We start from the raw sequence: 19,030 nt of genomic DNA, 5'->3' as shown, positions 1-19,030 counted from the left end.
AGGGAAGGAGAGAGGAGGGAGGGAAGGACAACACGGAGGACACAGGGAGGCCACGTCAAGGGTAAGTAGCAGCTCCAGGACAGAGAGAGGAGACAGAGACTCCAATCAGAGAGAATTATCCTGACGAACCCCTCTTCAATCACACAGCCCCCCCTCTTCACCCCCACCACCGCTACATCCACCTCAAATACTTCTCTCTCTCATCCGTCTACTTCTTCTTCACTCTGGATGAAGAGATGATTAAAAAGGTCCCGTTCGTTGTAAAAAAGGACAACATGCATAATGCGGCTCTTTAACTGGCCTGAAGTCAGCTCATGTGTTGCCTGGCCATCGGACCAGCTCCTGTAATCAATATGAACACGGATACACCGGCAGGTGCACAAAACGTTATTTGACTTTTTATTCTTTTAAGTCACTCAATGAAACAAGTAACATTAAGACATTAACATGAGCGCGTGTCTGCGAAGTGCTGCAAAATAAACATTTTAATAATTTAAATAAAAATGTCTTAATAATCACATAAAAGGGATTAAAAGGAGGAAAAAAAAAAAAGAAAGCTGTGCAGCACATCCACGTTGGACAGATCGAACCAACCAATCGGACGAAAGGACAGTTCGGCCGTCCACCAATCAGCAGAGAGGAGGAGGAGAAACTGGAGAATATGAAAGTGCCTTTTTGGTGTTGGAAGCAGATGAGATAAGATACCGTTTAATTGCTTCTTTCATAAAGCACAGCCCATTGTTACAGCAGTGGTGTTTCATCCCACTGATAACTCACACTTTGAACACTGATTTACACACACACACACACACACACACACACACACACACACACACACACACACACACACACACACACACACACACACACACACACACACACACAGAGTATACATGTAGACACGCACAGATTTAATTTCTGCTGCCATAGCAGAAAAAGTGCTGAGTCACATGCTCCCATTTTTCAGGCAAAATTTAACTCGGTGAAAATTAGACTTTAAAATCAAAAAAGGTGGAGACACAGAGATCACGCGGCTTTGTTCCTGTGTGTTTGTCGAGTGTGGTAGAGGGAGGAGCAGAGTGTTACAGAAGGGAAAAAGCATTCCAAGATAAGGTGTCGGATCTTTTTCCTGCGTTCAACGCCATGCAAGGAACTCCGAAAACAAACAAATCAACAAAAATAAGTGTGAAGAAGAACTTAAACTTGACGTTCACTTTGAAGAAACAATGGGTTGAAAAGTTGTCATCTCTCAAAAGGTTTTCACACTCTTTTCAGCAGTTCTGTACAGACACGACATGAAACACACACACTACAATGGTCATGTGGCGTGAGGCAGTAGGAGAGGCACCTAATCCTGTTACAGCATGACGTCTAGTAGAAACCCTGTGTTCACTGATGTATGCCCACGCTGGACGCCCACGCTGGACACACACACACACACACACACACACACACACACACACACACACACACACACACACACACACACACACACACACACACACACACACACACACACACACACACACACACACACACACACACACACACAAAGAGGAAATAATTCACGTCCTTAAAGTGGACATTTAGTAACCTATTATGTGCTTCCAGTGATAGACAGTTTACCGGCCTCGTCCCAACTGACAGTTTAAGTGGTTTGGGTTCAAACGTCTTGAGGCCATCCTGCTGTGATTCTGTCTGTCTCCGAATGTGTGTGTGTGCCGCTCTGCTCAGTGTACGGTAGAGTCCAGGACCTGGACTTTTGGCAAAGGCACTTTCAATTACAGGAAGAAATCTTCCGACAATGGCCGTGGTTACAGTCGTCTTCTTATTGGGATTTTCTTCTTCCGATCTTGCGAGGACGCATTAACTGTACAGTCTGCACGCTCGAGGATCGACGCCGCACGCCGAGGTGTCCTGGCTCGCGCCGAGATGGGAACTCACTGAGGTGTGGCCCAGCATGTGGACACAACCCGAACAATTTATGACGAAAAACCCAACATTTTCCTGATTCCGCTGCTATAAAATAAAAGCTTTTACATACCAAAGTAACGGGAGACTTTTAGCTTGAAGAAGATCGTATGGGATCTTTGTTAGCGGCTACCTTTCAATTAAAACAAGTCTACTAACACTGCAGGGAGCCGGAGTAAGCAGCAAAAGTAACCGCAGACTTTTATTTTGAAGAATTGATAGGAAAGGATCGTTTTACAGCTGCTCCTCTGACCATGAAATATATCCCATCACTTTCAGATCAAGCGGCATGCATTAAAGCCTGGACACACATATGTGGGTACGCAACGATAACATTGTGATATTCAGTACTTTCCTTTATTAAAGACCTCATATTTTATAAGTCAAATTGAACATTTGGGTATTTGAAGAAAACATCCACTGCGTCTGTCTCCTCCATCTTTGTTTGGGTGGAAGGAGGGGAGCGAGGAGGCTGGTCGGGGGTGAGGAGTGTGTGCGAACAGACGAGCCAGAAAAAGGGCACTGAAAGAGGGCGGGGGGGGGGGGGGGGGGGTACATTTGTGTGTGCGTGTGCATGCGTGTTAGAAGGTGAGAGGTCCCGACCAGACTGATCCTCACGGCTGTTGACCACATTAATCATGTCGCATTGAGTGGAGCTGTCTGTGTGTGTGTGTGTGTGTGTGTGTGTGTGGTGGGAGCTCGTCCTCATATGTCCCTTGTGTGTGTGTGTGGCTGCACTTGACTGCTCCCATCAATTCAATTTCATTCCTCCCTCTGCTCCTCTATTTTCTCAGGGCATCCCCATCCCCCACCATGGAGCTCAGTAGCCTCTCTCTCCTGTGTGTGATGGACTGCTGAGAGCCTAATGAGGTTCCTCCCACCCCGTTGGCTTTTTTGTGACTGCAGAGTGTGTGTGTGTGTGTGTGTGTGTGTGTGTGGGGGAAAGGGTGAGCCAGAGGTGACAGGTGAGTCATATACTTGTACATTTGCCATTTAGCTCTCCTCTTCCTCACTTCACCCCCCCTTCCATCCATCCCTCCTTTCTTCCTCGACAACCTCTCTTCTCTCTCTGGTCACCCTTCCTCACCCATCCTGTCTCGTACCTAACCGCGGCCCTTTTTCACCCTTGCGTCCTGCTCTCCTCTTCCTCCTCGTCGTCTCTCTGCAGTCAGTCTTAACCATTCATTTGTCGGTGAGACTGCCGTGGCAGGCCTTCCTCCAAAGAAACCCACACAGAGTGCTGTTATTAGCAGGCGGGGAGATAAAGAGGAGAGGGAGGCGGGCGGACAGGCGGAGAAAAGAAGAAGGTGGAAATTGTGAGGAATAAAGCAGAATGACGTATGAAGGTTAAAATAAAGTTCACATTAACGCATGCATTCAACTAACAAGTGTTGAGGAGGCATCGTCCACCCTCCTTATGTTTACGTTAAAGCCCCCCAAATGTGACACGTGTGTTCCCGTGTATGTGAATATTCACTCACATGGTGCAAAGAAGTCGGACAGGTGCAGGAAATGCAAGAGTTGAGCTACATGAAACTGAATCACTTTCTTTTGAGGGAAGCTAAACGCTAACGTACCCAAACTGGTAGCAACAATGCTTCACTTCGACACAAAAAAAACCCCCCACAGAATCCACCTGAACTAGCTGGTGCGATTATCAACAGACTTGTTTTTGATACTAAAACGGAACGATAATAAGAGTGAATATTGAACTTAATTGTGGTAAGACATGCCTCCAAATCAACAATGATGATGCTACAGGTGTAAGCTAGCAGGTGTTTGCTAGCGTGTGAGCCATGATGGAGCTCAACGCTAAGGGCTTAAAGTGGTTGCCAGGCTGGTAACCAGGCCTCAGCTTTCGATTGCCGAAACTGAAACCATTTTTAGTCACCTTTTACTTTAAATAATGAAGATTCTTATAAGTCAGCTTAGTAATGACAATGTGACATAAAAGACCAAAATCTTTATTACACATAACATAATTCTTTGTGTTTTATCTGAATCTCACGTGTTATCAGTTGCTGGTACACACAGCAGCAGTGGTGCAGCTGTTATGTCATGTTGTGTTATTCACACATCAGGTTGCTGGTTGTTTGATCATCTGCTCTCTCTCCCTTTCAAACGATGCTTTTTCTGGACCTTTGTTCCGACTCCCACCACATCCGTCCGTTGGCACCTCCGGCATTGAAGCCGTGGATTGTGGGTTGAAAAGTGGTTTCCAATTTCTCAGAGACGATTGCCAGTAGCGACTTGGCAACCGGTAACATCGATCCCTGCAAAATACCTTTTTTGAGGCCTATGTTGCCTGTGCGTTTACAGCTTCTGCTGCTGCCCCAGGTAGTAAAACCGGTATACGAGTTAGCAGGTGGCCAACACTTAGTTTGACTCTCTGTGATCAGTTGATCTTCATCGCGGTTTAGTTGCTGCATTAGTCCTTTCATGAGTATGATCAAGATTACACAGGCAGTACTAATCAAGATGTTTAATTGCATCATCTTTATAACTTCATCTTAAAAGGTTTGAAAGGCTTTCAGCTGTATGTAAACAGTCAGATGAAATAGAGTGGCACTGACTACGTTCACAAAGGAACATGGGAGTGGAGGAGACTTCTTTTTTTTTGGGGGGGGGGGGGGGGGGTTACAAAGTGGGCCGCTGGTCACATTTCAGATTCACGCGGCGCACGACTCTGAATAATTCCGCCACACAGGAGGCCCCCGGCCCATTTGCTAATGCACACTGACTGAATCACCATAATAGGGGGACTTGGTCTCTAAGTGATATAATTATTCGTAGCTTTGGCGGTAAGTGCTTCCTTTAAAACCTTATCCACACATTTGGGGAGAGAAGGAGCGATGACCAGGGAGAGACAAAACCTTAGCTATCAGAAAAGACCAGATCGCTTTAAAAAAATAAATAAAATAAAATAGAGGAGGGGTCAGTGCTGATGAATCTATTTGAGGACCGTAAAAGAACTGTGAAGATTTTTTCTGTAAGCCATGATGATGCCGAGCGAACAGAAAAAGACGCGCGGCGTGGTTGTCGACTCGCATTTCCTCCCATCAAAGTCAGACAGATGTATGGAAATAGTTTCTAATCCTACAATAATGGATGTCTCACACACAATGGACTCTGTGGGCCCATGTCTGTCTTGTTGGCAGTAATAGCGCTGTTGTGGGGGTGTGTGTGTGGGGGGGTATCTGAGTGCTGTGGAGATCGGGTAAGAACATAGGACACAGGCGCTCGCTGCGATACACAACTACGCGTGGATTCAAGATAGAAAAAATATGTGATGACCATCTGTGCGCCTGATATCTATGATCCACAACCGCCCACCTCAAGTGGAGATGGGCGGCACGATGGAAGCACACGATTCCCCTCCTTCAAAGGTGAGACGGAAAGCATCGGCACACAGACCGGCGGACGCTAAAGCAAGGGCGAGAGAGTGCCGTGCTCGAAATGCAGCACATGTGGAAAATATAAATCACATCACTTAAGAGACTCTTTCACGTGGTGCGTTTCGTGTAGGTATTATTTCCCAAAAGGTAGATCGTCTCTTGTCCCGTGTTTTCTTTAGCCTGTCAACAAACTCCACCTTGGAAACTTAGCAATTTGATAGAACTGAATACAAAGAAGTTAATTTTAAAAAAGAGAGAGAAAGAAATTGGGGCTTTAACTAAATTACAAAAAAAAAAAATTTAAAAAAAGAAATTTAAAAAAAATAAAATAAAAATAGAAACTTTGGTTGAAAGGTTTTTGCTAGCTGGCCCCATATTTTCCCTTCCATCCGAAAAGCTGCAAACTTCCTCCACAGGTCACACCGCCTAATGTAAAAAATATATCCCTTTCAGCTTTTCTGGAATCTTCCAAAATTGCACGCAGCTAATACAATTTTTTTTTAAAAGACAGACACACATCCAGACGCCTTGAACGAGGGTTCTGCTTGAATGCGTTCCATCCAACCATCAAGTAATCAATAGCACCACAGAGATGAAGAGAGTGATGCTGCTGATGTCCCTCCCCCACTTCAACAAGAAAGGTTTCACTGGAAGTTTGAATTTGGGGGTAAAAAAAAAAACTGACACAACTTCATCTTTCATGTAGTCCAAATAAAGTAAAAATCCACGCGAACAATCACATCCTCCACATAGGAGGTCCAAACAGAGATTTAACTTTTTGGCATTTTTCTACAATGTGAACTGTCACTGCTTTTCCTCCCTCACCTAATTCACCCTGGATTTTCCCCGTCTTGTTGAAGCTACAGCCCGGAATGAGCCGGAATTCAGGAACACCAGACAGTGTTTGGGGTCTGTTTTGCATTTCAAATGCTCCCTTTCCCCCTCCACGTCTGTCCATTTCTCTCAGACATTTGTGAGGCAATTACAACCAAACAAGGATATAATAGTCCGGCCTGCCAGCCTCGGCCTTCTCTTTCATGTCCAGCCTCTCTTTCCGAGACGTGGCCAGGGCCAAATGTAAACACACACACACACAATAAAAAGACAGGTGTGGAACAGTGCAATACCTGAATTCAGCAGGCTGCCAGCTTCAAACGTGAAAAAGGACACGGCCACCATTGACCTTGTCTGATAATTGCACACCCACCACCCAAAGTAAAAGCACTGAAGACGGAGGGAAATGCACATGGGACTGGGAGGGCTTGAAAACAGGACAGGAGTGGTAAAAAAACCTGTTTGCTCTGTGTGTTTTAAATCTCATCACATGTGCAGACACACACACAGCCTCCATAAACACACATGTTGTGCTGACAACTGTAAGACAGGATCTGTTGTTGAGGGACGAGTGGCTGAGCAAACAGTACCGATGGCGAAGAATACCTTTTTTTCTTCTTTTTTTTAGCGCTTGCAAACTGCAAACAAGTCCGGAGACAAAATGGAAGAGCTGCAAAAAAATGTGTCTGAAATACCCGAAGGCCAGGTTTAAACAGAGAGCACGCAGGAGAAGCACAATGCTGGAAATACAGCGAGGAAAGAGCCGGGATTCATCATTTCACAGGAGTGGGTGCTGCGCTGAAGCAACACTTCCATTTTAAAAGCCAAAGTAACAAGCTAGCTAGTTTTTACACTAATTCAATGGTGCGTTGGTAATATCCATACCCAGTTCATGAAACCTTTCCCATCTCTGCAAATGGTCAAATGTCCCAGGAGACATTTTTCTTTTGCAAACAGGTAATGCCATTTACCGCAAAAGAGCAGAGAATAAGCTTCCAAAAAAACAGAGATTGCAATTTTCTTGGTTGATTCTGTTATAGTCAGTCCTGCCGATTTTCTTACTAAGAACTAAAAATGACAGCAAGGTTATCGGTAACTTTTCTTTTTTTCTTACCGTCCTGAAATTTCTCTACGTTTGTAAGTTGCTATTTGCATAACAATACACCACTGAAATGATTGAGGAATAAATAATTGTATTTTTATTTAAATACGTGCTTTTATTAGAAAAACATCCTGGCACTAGTTTAATTCCATCTTATGTAGCTGATAAGAAGTAGGGCGAACAACTGGATCTATTCTAGTTTCTCACCAAACTTTGAACACATCATGACTGCTTCATAATCATAATAAACCTTCGCCCCAATGCTTATTCTTCACTGAAATGCGCTTGAAAGAACCATAATGTAAGTCAATGCAACCTCCGTTAACGTTCATCCTCCGGCTGCAAAAAGAAGTCTGGCTGTATAGAAGTCTATGAGGAAATGACTTGATTTATTCCCTCAGTAAACATTGTAAACATGAGTTTATGGTCTCAGTCTCTAGTTTCAAGTCTTCGATACAGCATGATGTTCATTTAGTAAATGATGGTCCCTTAGGAGTCAAACAGACCATAAAGCTGAGTATGCTTTAGGACGGGCTTATTGTGATTGACAGGTTGCTGCGCGAACCAGAGCCGTATACGGCGTCTTTACATCACTCCTCCACAATCCAAACATGATAACTTCTGTTCATTGGTTGCAAAGAAGACCCAACATGGCGAAGGTCGTAACCAAAGATGGCGACGACACAAATCGTCTAGTCTATGGTTGCAATAACTATTTGAACAGGGACAAAGTAATCACGGTGTTGCGATCTGTCGACACACACAAACTGTGATGCGAACAATTGTGTGAATATAAAAAAAAGAGTTTGACAGGTTTAATTAAACCCGTCTTTCTTTGTCACCCCCACACACCTAACCGATCTGTTAAGAATATGTTTGCTGCTTCAAACCCTCTTTTTTTTGTTGTTACTTGGTGGTTATGGAAGGAAGCCCTAAAACGACAACCTCCGAGTAATATTTTAGGTAATCAGCCCTCGTGCGCACACGCGTGCGTACACGCGTGCGTACAGGCGCCTCTTCCTTTGATGAATACGACAACAGCGCGTGGTCCTAATGGCTTCATCTTTCACCAGCCTCTCCGAGAGCTAATAAGAGTGCGGGGACGAGTTGTTTTACCAGTTTCTCTCTTTTCGAGTGTGGCGGGCACAGAATTAATTACACGATTAAATGTCGTCTGTCTGGCTGAAGACGGCCTGTGTGTGTGTGTGTGTGTGTGTGTGTGTGTGTGTGTGTGTGTGTGTGTGTGTGTGTGTTTGCTTAAGTGGCTTAAGTCGTGGCACAGAATGGGCTCTGCTGTGAATATGCACGGATAAGATAAATAGATAAAGAAGAAATGCACTTAAGGAGGAAGAAAATAAAGAAAAGATGTGCTTTTGCAAATTAATGTCCCGGCATCCAACTACAATTACCACTGATGTGAAGGTTAAAGCACTTGCAAGTTGAAAATGTACCATTGCTTTAAATGAGTATAATGGTCAGCATTTAAAGAATGTAAATCAAAGTTTCAAAGGGCTTTACCACGAAAGCAGCCAGACATAAGAATCCAATTACACTGCTGTACATTAATAGAATCGTAGATAACGTAAAGTACAGTCAAAAGAAACAAATACCGTCAGTAAAAATAAGAACATTTGTGTTTGTAAATTGTGACTTGACGCAAAATTAAAGCTGTAAATAAAGACAAAAAGTTTTATAAAAATGCCCGATATGGAAAAGTACGCTACATTATAGTATTAAGAGTAAAAAGAAAAAATCCAACCTCTTCCGAAAAACATTAATGACAGACAAAAGTTTCGGAGTCGTGTAAACGGGATTCACACAACGTGAGGGCCCGTCTATTTTTTAAGCATACGAAAATATACGGACTTGCTGTGCAAGGGTCTATAGTAGTTTCCAGTCTGTAGACTGGACCGAAGAGCCAACAATGAAGACAACCAGTAAAATCTTCCAACACTTACAGTACATGCTATTACGTGCTCCAGAACACACACATTCACAGCTTACAGTCATCCAGGGGACCGCCCTCTGTGACTTTACCCGAGGTTACACAGAGGAAATGTGAGCAAACATCCCGACGCCGCCAGTGTTGCTGTCAACCGTCTGACCTCGTTCAACGGAGTCATGACCGACTCTTTCCAGTTTCCCCCACCAACCACCAACACTTCCTCGACCAGTGGCAGAAGCAAAGCAAAGAAGAAGAAAAGGAAACCCTCCGAGATCTCGCCTTGGCCCACTAACAACTCTTTACTATGCGGGAGCCTACAAACAGAATATGATTAAAGTGAGTCATCTTTTACTGATGCAAGGCACAGAAATGGAGAGAATGTGTAGAGGAACATATAAAAATGGGCACGAAAAACAGAGTTACATATTGTTGCGTCGAGTGAAAAGCAGATGAAGGAATTAGGATGGAGAGCAGAAAGAGGGAAAATTAGGTGTGTCGAGTCATGAGAAAAGATCGGGGGATGAGGCGAGGGAGGATGAGCTCACCGCCTCCTTCGGTCTTGAAGCGAAACACTCTAAGCGCAACACTCTTGAGCCATCGGGGAGAGGATTTACGCCAGAGGCTCGCGAGCTGCTCCACAACACGGAACCCCGCGGCCATTCTGCCGGGAAATTACAGCTGAGGAAATACTGGCAAGACCGATCACCAACACCTCCCTCCCCACACACACACACACACACACACACACACACACACACACACACACACACACACACACACACACACACACACACACACAGTCACTCAACAAACTGAGAATCACACATGAACCAGTGATAACAAGTAGGAACCCCATAGGACCTCCACATTCAAACTGATGGGGAATCTGATGCAGATAGCTGCTCTTTTACACACTTCAGGGTAAAGTTTCTCCAAAGGCCATCTCATATATATGCCAAAAACATGACCAAACATTCACAGTTTTCGGCATCTTGAATTTGAGGATTTGCTGCTCTTGTCTGTTTCATATCATTGCGATATGAATTTGGGGGGGTTTTGAAGCAATTTAGAGACGTCACTCCGGGACGGACTTTTTCAATACATTTTTCAATACATTACATTTATTATACATTTTTCATTATTTTGCATTAGTTGCCAGCTATCCTGATGTCGGTGATTTCATATCTCGATAACTATACATATTACGATATAGTATGTTTTCTGGGAAGTCAATAAATAACTTTCCTTTCTCATTTTATCAAAACTTTCTGTGCAAAATGAACCTAACAGTTTCAAATTAAGTCATAACAAATAAAATAAATGAATATTTCCATCATTACACTGTTTGTTGATCGCATTGAACTGAGTGGTAATGTGAAGTGTGATGCAAAAACAAAACCGGAATCGCCAAACGGTATTCCATAGATTCTCTGAGAGATGTAAGTCGGGAAGTTATCAGTGGAATCATCTGGAATTGATTAGAATGCTGTCTGATCCCAGAATAAATTTAGAAAAAGAATGACCAGGTATTCGATGAGTCAACTTTTAGTACTGTTCAGACACTCAATCGGTACCAAGAAGTGCTGACGCTTACAACCCAGCCCTGATTAAAAGGCGGTGGCTTCAGGACGTGCGATGCTCAGAGTTCAGCCGCCCCGCAGTGTGGGCTGACTGACTCTCCCATACATTTTAATCCTGTTCAACTTTGCTGCCTCGCTTTCTCAGAGTCACCGGTGCTTCAAAAGGCGTCGGGGACCCATTACAGCTTTATGTGACGTTGCAGCGACAGGGGACACGGACACACACACACACACACACACACACAGGACCCCCCCCCCCGCCTCTTTCTGTGAACAAGGGGTTTCTCTACAGCTGGGTAACAAAGCATGACCCAATAATCCCAAAGCTTGACTCAAAGCTTAAGAACCCCCCCCCCCCCCATCGTCTTTTTTCCCTTCCTCCCGCTCTCTGAGGACTTTATAAGGCTCTGACGAAGGGGCTTCTGGGTGCACATGTGTGTGTGTGTGTATGCGTGTGCTTTTTTTCCAAATACAAGCACGCTTAGCTTTGATTATTCTAATTATGACTCGGAGCGAGGAGTAGATTATTATGAACACATGGGCCGATGAGTTGCTGATGAGCTCACGTCTCTTCAATCAGTCAGTATCGCTTAAGAGGCTGACAGACAAAGACCTTCGCGTGTAATGGGTGGAGGGCAGACAAACTCATTTTTTTTAATTGTTGATGCATACACGGACATCTTTGATGGCAACACATTATCAGTTCCTACTGAATCCACCCTCTTTTCCCAAACCATGTTATTATTACTCAGCTTGCTGGAGGCCTGGTGCATATGCAAACTTTAAGGGCAGCAGGAAACTCCTCCTAGTCTGGTCTTGAACTTTCCGAGACTCAGACACCGATTCTGCCAAGTCCCACACAGTAGAGAAGCAGACCACAGACACCCCCCCCCCCCCCCCCCTTCCTTCGCACTAGATCTCATTAGCAATTACCTGGAAAAAACAAAAAACAAGAGCAATTCCAGATCTGGCTTCAGGCACGCAGATTCTGAGAAACCGGGACAAAGTCTCCAGACGAGTTTGAGTTGTGATGGGGAACAGGAGCTCCCTCTGTGCTTGTGATGGCTGTGAGGAATGACGAAAAAAATATAAATCATATCTCGTGATGGCCTGGCTTCAGTGTTTCCAGTGTGTCTGGTTGCGTGCTTGGTGGGTGTCTTTACAACCTGTCGTGCACCAGCGGACAAACCAACAGCAGCATCACCCAGCCCCGGCTCCATGCAGACAGATGATGACTTACAGCAAACTGAACTGAATTAAAGTGGAATAAAAGCAGTTGGTTTTGGTGTACAAACCATTTACGCCGTCTTGTCTCGCTCCAAACGCCCCCCCGGCTAAGTTCCTATTACAAAGAGCGCTTGGCGAGTCCATCTCGCTTGCTTCAAAAAACAAAAAGGGAAAAAAAAGTACTTGTCGCTACTCTAAGTGGCGATTATATTATGCCATGTCGGGTGAAAGCGATCTTGCCACTGCCGTTGTACAGGTTGCGTAACACGATCCTTAATGAGCGGCGTGCTCGGTCGCACAGCCCATCCGAAATCCAGCTGTGCAGCAAAACCAATTGTTCCCCTGTTAGGTGAGTCAGTGAACACCCCGCCATGGTAACTGGTTCCCGTGGTGTGTGCAGTGTTGGAACAAGCCAAATCTTATCTTGGTGTCACACAGCTATTTGGCCCCCGTCTTCTGCGTTTGTTGTTGACAGACAAGACAAAACCGTGTGCCTGCCTGCTTTATGGCTGACCTTTGGGGGGGGGGGGGGGGGGGGGGGGGGCAGATTATTCCCCCAGTTCTGCTCACACACAAGATACAGTTTCACCTGTGTGTGTGTGCGCGCGTGTGTGTGTGTGTGCGTGTGTGTTGGAGCAGCAGGTCGATGTCTTTGTAATGACAGGAAGTGTTTAAAAGTAGGTCACCGCTTCGAACTAGCTCAAACACCCTTCACTAAAAGTTATGGTTTACAAACAAGCCCTGCATCTGGTGCAAATGTAAAGGACAACTTCAATAACTGACACAATCAACTTCCTCAGACGGACCAGAACTCATCAAGCCAAACAGCGACACACTGAGAGCAAATGTCTCACTTTCATTTTCACAAGTCTCAAATTTCATTTAATTATGGGGGTGGAATCGATAAGCATATACGATGCAATTAGATACAGGCATTCACAGAGAAACGCAGCAGCAGCCACAGTCCTCCGCCCCTCCCCCCCCCCTCTCTCCAGATACCTTGGAACATGAAACCCCCAGACAAGCTCCAGTGGCTCTCACACCATATGGCCGAAGAAAATCAGTCTCCCGGTACCCACAAAAGGCTGGTTGTTGTTTTTTTTGTCTTCCCCCCACAATCTATCGGTTTCATCGCAGCTATTTCCCCGATGTCTAAAGCTAATTATGTGGCTGCGCGGAGCCGGGTGCGTGTGAGCTAATGAGAGCGTGAGTGGAGATGAAGCTCTGCGGAATGGCCCTTTGTTTGGAAACAGCCCTCTCTCCGCAGAGCGCTGGAAACGCGAGACGCTTATCGATCATTTCGACTGAGAAGCCCTTTTGTGTTGCGAGCGACTGAGAGGCTGCGGGTAAACGCGCTAATAAAACGCAGTTTAGCGTTATAGGCAGAGTGCTAACGGGTTAACTTAAGTAATAAACATGAAAACAACACAAAACACTAGCGTGTATTCTCCACGCTGGTGGCGACTGCGCTCTTTGTCCGGTCCGACCAGCAGTGGCAAATAAACAAAAAGCTGCGGGGGGATTTTATCTTTTTTTTTTTAAGGATTAACGTTGGATTAATCATAATAAGGGACCCAATAACCGCCTTTGTTCCTCGCCTAAGCCGTCCTCAACCGACGGCGAGTTAAAGAAGAAACGACTTTTTTTTGCAACGAGGCATTCGCACAAACAAAAATAAAGCCCCGACGCTACGACGCTTTTGTATCCGCGTCTGTCAACCCTCCTCCTTCCGCGCCTCCCCCCTGCCCGCCTGCCCGCCTGCCCGGGTTACGGCTCCAGCCAGCTCCGACCGTCGACAAGGAGCCCCGGAGAGGAAGGAGAGTGCTTGATAGTTGACTAAACACGGTTTTCTCGTGTTTGAAAATCCGTACCCACACACACACACACACACGCGCGCGCACAGCGAGGCTTCAACGTGTCAAGGCAAAGCCGGGCAAAGACGCAGCAGCCGGCGGTGGAGCTCCGGAGTAATGAAAAGCCACAATAGGAAGAAGCCCTTTAATTTTTTAACAGCAGCTGCTCTGCTATGCTAGCCAGCGACATTATTTTCGCTTCTCTTTTCACAGAGGGGCCGATAAAAGGTCGAAAAACTGACAGCAAACGTTTCCTCGTAAGCCCACTAAACTAAAAACACGCACAGAGCAAAGTGTGGTTGTATATTCGGGGGAAATAGCCGCTTTGCATACTTTCCACGACAGCAGCGAAAACTTCCATCAATCATCCCCAGTAGAGATCCAGCAGCCGAGACTTGGAAACGGTCCACAGTGTTTGGTGTCAAAAAGCTTCGCTTCGTTTTTATTATAATATTCCACTTACCGACTTGTAAAACGTTTTCCACACAACCGGTCTCCAGCAGCCGGATACCCCGGCGGAAAGGCAGTCCGTCTCCCGTCCCCACTGCTCCGGCTGCCCCCACGGTAGCCGTCGTACCGGTAGATCCTCCGCCGGCGATTGTAGCTCCGGACCCAGCACCTACAGCTCCGCCGGTAGCCGCCGACGGACCCTCCTCGCCGGCGACTCGGCACTGAAACGAAGAGTACATGCATATCTCCTTTTCGTTGCGGGGAAAAGACCAGTAGACGATGCGGCGCTGGACGGGCTCCGGGATCCGCTCGAAGCGCTCCTCCACTCTCTCGAAGGCCCACTTTTCCGCTACTGCCTTTGCGGCGCAGTCCAGTAAGGACTCCGGAGAACGAAACCGGGAGCTGGGCAACCCGCTGCCGTGGCCGGGCCCCGGGCCGGGTCCTCGGGGAGCAGGGCGCAGGCAGGGTCGCTTGCTGGCCGGTGGTAAGGAGAGGAGGGGATGGGGCGGCTGTTCTCTGCGTCCTTCCGCCATGGCGAGCCGATCAACACTGACGAGACGAACGGTGTGCGGACACCGAGTACACACACGCATACACACACACTTTCAAACACGCACGCGCGCACACTGTGCAGCTAGTGTCAGGCCAGACAGGATATCAGACAAGGCTTCCGAGCACAACTTTCAAAATAAAACGTGGTATTTACAAATGGGCATTTCACCGAAAATAGAATAGCATAGAATAGAAAAGTACTTTCTTCATCCCCAAGGGGAAATTTGTCTGTGGCAGCAGCAAACAGGGTTACACAATAAAATAAAATATTGGGTATGGAAAATGCACACTATATACAATATCATAAAATAACAGAGCAGGACCTATTCAATTTAAGAAAACAAAGTAATAAAAATGCACAGTATATACACTGAATAGAATTGTATTACGTTAACGCAGTAGGAAAAATAAAAACAAACAAAACAGTCGTGCACAAGATCACCAACAGCAGCAACAACAGTGTATCAGTGTTACAGTCTTGTGTTTGACTTGGCCAGAGGTGATTTATTATACAGTGATATGGCAGTGGGCAGGAATCCTGCTGCACATCCTGCTTGAAGGATCGAAGTTTCCTCAAGAAAAAGAGTCGACTCATCCCCTTCTAGTACACAGCGTTGATGTTGTTCTTCCAGTTCAGTCTGCTGTCGATGGAGACACCCAGGTACTTGTACTCCTCCACCATGTCCACATCCTCTCCCAGAACTCTCAGCGGTTGTGGAGCCGTCGTCTTCCTCATCGTCTTCCTCATAGGGGGTCATAGTCTCGGTGGTGGCAGAGCCCTTAGAAGTGGAGGGCTCTGAGTCCATGCAGCTCACCAGGGGGGACAGAGGGTGTGCGAATTGTTTAAGCGAATAAGGTTAAAACTTCTCACGAGGGTCTTTGTATTGTCATCATACATTATTCAGTTGCACTCACCATACTACTCTAATTTATATTTTTATAAATATATTTCTACACCCTTTTACACAATGCAACACAGCATACCTTTGACGAATGCATTACAAATGTTGACTTCTACTGAAGTATAACTGTTGGTGATGATGCTGGAGATCAATTCAAGCCACAATTGCTTGATTGAATAGAATAAAAAAGTTGGTAAACATTGCTTTACAGACCTATTCTGAAATAGCTGAACTTCAGTTCACTTCACCGTTTCTTTATAGGGAATTCACCACAGAGGAGGAAAACTATATAGTTTGACCTATTCTTTATTATATGAGGTTGCTACATCCTCTTATCTGACCCTATTTCAAATCAGCAATTGATTGAACATGAACCACAGTTGTTCAGACCTACATAGAGACCTACACAGATTGTTTTTAATGTTTACCTTTATTAATCCATAACAGGTTTCAGTGACCGCTCATTCCCGTAACGGGAATAAGCGTAACTTATCATGTTACCAGGTTGTGAAATTATCAATTTTTCAGCCAATGTAGGTCAATCAATTATTCCAGATGAATTCATTTTATATAATTAAAAAATTCAGTTGTTATTTAGAAACATAATTTCCATCATAATCAGCAAAGTCATAATTTAAAATGTATATAAATTCCCATTATTATGACCCCAAAAAAAATGATTGGTTTGTGAATTGGTTGTCTTTTGCCTTTAGTGTTGTCCTGCTCTGGCCTCCACAGCAGCAGAAACTACAGCATAGATGCAGTTATGTCAGGCAAGCATTTTATTGAATAAAAGTTCTCTGGTAATATTGAGACTTTTATTTTCAAAGCCCAATCTCTTAATTTCCTGTCTCTAAAGCTACATGTCTGTGTGACTTGATGCAGCTGAGCAGGCAGAGAGAGGGGGAGGGAGGAGGGAGAGAGAGAGTTAGATTGATGTTACATGTCACTAAACAACACAACAAAACATTCCAGTCTCCTATCAGCGTGGAATGCCAGCGCTGACAGATCTGCTCGCTAATATTCAAATACGCTTTCATATTTAAATTATTGGGTGTAAGCCATTGATGCAATACAAAGTTGGCAATGAAAAATACACACTTAAACCAAACACCAGTAAATGAGAAACAATCAAATGAAATAGATATACACATACATACTCCTATTGAATGTGTTTTTTATTGCTGTTAAAATGATCGTTGCACTTTTCCTCTGACATCACGGTGAAGTTGCCAAACACTGGCGCATTTGAAGTCAAAGGAGATAATGATTCCCCGGCTTCTCCTCATGAATAAAGTTACTGTTTTGCTAATTGTATTCCCACCGTTATGTGGCCCATCGGTATCAATGACCTCAGGTTAGTGAATACACATTCATTTGAATGGGTGCAGCACGCAGTTCTGTGGCCGTGTGCCGCAGCAGGACGCGGAGGGTTCGGAGCCATGTTAAAGACATTCAGAGCAATGAGCCTCGTTTTTCAGGCGGTATTAAACGCGCATGACAGTTCAAATATTCTCAACTTTTCAGCCCCAGGCGCGCGGCGTCGCACCGCTCGTCGATGTCTCGCTTGACCGAGGCAGCCAATCAAATCAAGCAAGAGGCGGGCTTTACTACTTTACCACTGACTTCCTGTTCTGATGCCAGTAGATGTGGTGGCCCCGAAGCTTACTTAGCACAAAAAAAACCAAATCACGTTCTGGTACTTGGATTTATAGCTGCAACATAATTACTTTTTTGGAAATTGCAATCCCCTAAACTACTCATAAGTAATACTATTTCAGCGTACGACCTTATTTGTAACTACCACGATGAAAGTGACCGCATCTTACTAATATTTTAGGTACATTTTCATCTTTAAACTGTGAGAACTTTTTGGAGTATAGGGCTACGGTCCTTTGGTTTGCCTGTGTAAGTGAATGTAGCATTCCTCTGCTGAATAACAGAAAGAATAGCAACAGGCCGACAAACTGCGGTGGAGCAGACAACACCAGGCTTGTGTCCCTGTTGGCATGTGTGTGTGTGTTTATACAGACCAGATTCTACGATAAGCCATTGAACAAAAAAAAAAGCTATATTTGCCTGTGGACATACAGTAGTAGAGGTCGGTATCCACTTTAAAAGAATACACCTTTTTGTTAAACTATCAAATTGGTCAACTTTTTAACTAAATACATTACACAAACATAATGTATGAATGTAAACACCGACCAATCAGAGCTTTGCAGAATGTTGTTGGTGGGGCTTGAACTCCAAAGACCCGCATTCTAAGTGTGGCCATGTAGAACACGTATTAACAAGTTATCCTTAAGATGTGGTCGGATAACCTGTGTTTTGTTTTCAGCATGCTAAACCCTTCAGGTCTTTGGGGGGGGGGGGGGGGGTAGACCTGTGGGCTACTCGTTGACCTTTTTAAAGCACTTCATGTGTTTTCTCTGTGAGGTGCACGCAAATTATTTCACAACGAAAATCAGCCCCGTCTCCTAAAAATGACGTACCCGCACAACAGAACTGCATTGTGAATATTGTGTTGTGGATCATGTTTGCTTTTGACTTCCCACAGATATACGTTTTAAATCAATCTGCAGATGTTGCCTGAACATAACCGAGTGCTGTTGTTCATCATTTTTAAACCAAACCATTTTGTTTTTATCAAATCTAACAAAAGTAGTTTTGTTGCATTTTTTGTTTTGTTTTATGCGAACCACGTGTTTCAAACAAGAAAATGTCTTCCCTTGAACCGTAGTGGAGAGTGAAGTTTAGTTATATGGGGACGGTATTTTGTAGGGGACAGTGTTGACAAAAAGACATCGTAGATGACTATTTTTGACTCCTGACTGGAAGTAATTCATCTGATTGCCAGGTGAGGATAACTCAACTTAAAGGGTTGATTCACAAGGTGTCAAGTCTTTCTAGGAGCAATATTCAGGTGTTCATATGGACACTGAACAAGTTTTTCTTGCTGTCATCATTCCTCCTCCTCATTTAAGAAATCTCTTCCTAATTTTGCTTCCAATGGAAGTGATGGCGAACGTAATTCACACCCATCCCGTGCGAAAATGTTTTTCAAAGTTTATCTGGAGTAATATGATGCTTCAACAGTCAGAGTTTGACAAATCAAGCAAGCTGTTTTCATCCAGCGCTGGTACCTACGAAACCGATTCGTATGCAATCCACGTAATCGTGAACGACAAAGTATAAAGACATGACAAGCCTACACAG

At 44.8% G+C, this 19,030-nt stretch overlaps 1 protein-coding gene across 3 annotated transcripts in view; it reads right to left on the bottom strand.

Moving 5' to 3' along the window:
* zswim5 (zinc finger, SWIM-type containing 5) overlaps positions 1-14,929 on the bottom strand; it is a gene marked incomplete at its 5' end in the record, with an annotated part of 55,522 nt that extends 40,593 nt beyond the window's left edge. For 2 of the 3 annotated variants that reach the window (XM_079284602.1, XM_079284601.1), the window contains one exon: positions 14,371-14,890. In XM_079284602.1, coding sequence (XP_079140728.1) covers positions 14,371-14,890 — 520 coding nt within the window. Of the gene's footprint in view, positions 1-14,370 lie in introns of all 3 variants that reach the window. The other variant, XM_079284603.1, reaches the window with a different exon arrangement.
* Positions 14,930-19,030: the final 4,101 nt, after the last annotated feature.

Source organism: Melanostigma gelatinosum, assembly GCF_949748355.1.
Source record: "Melanostigma gelatinosum genome assembly, chromosome: 15".
NCBI classification, from domain to species: Eukaryota; Metazoa; Chordata; class Actinopteri; order Perciformes; family Zoarcidae; genus Melanostigma; species Melanostigma gelatinosum.
The sequence above is the reverse complement of the archived record's forward strand: the minus strand, read 5'-3'. Positions and strand labels throughout refer to the sequence as shown.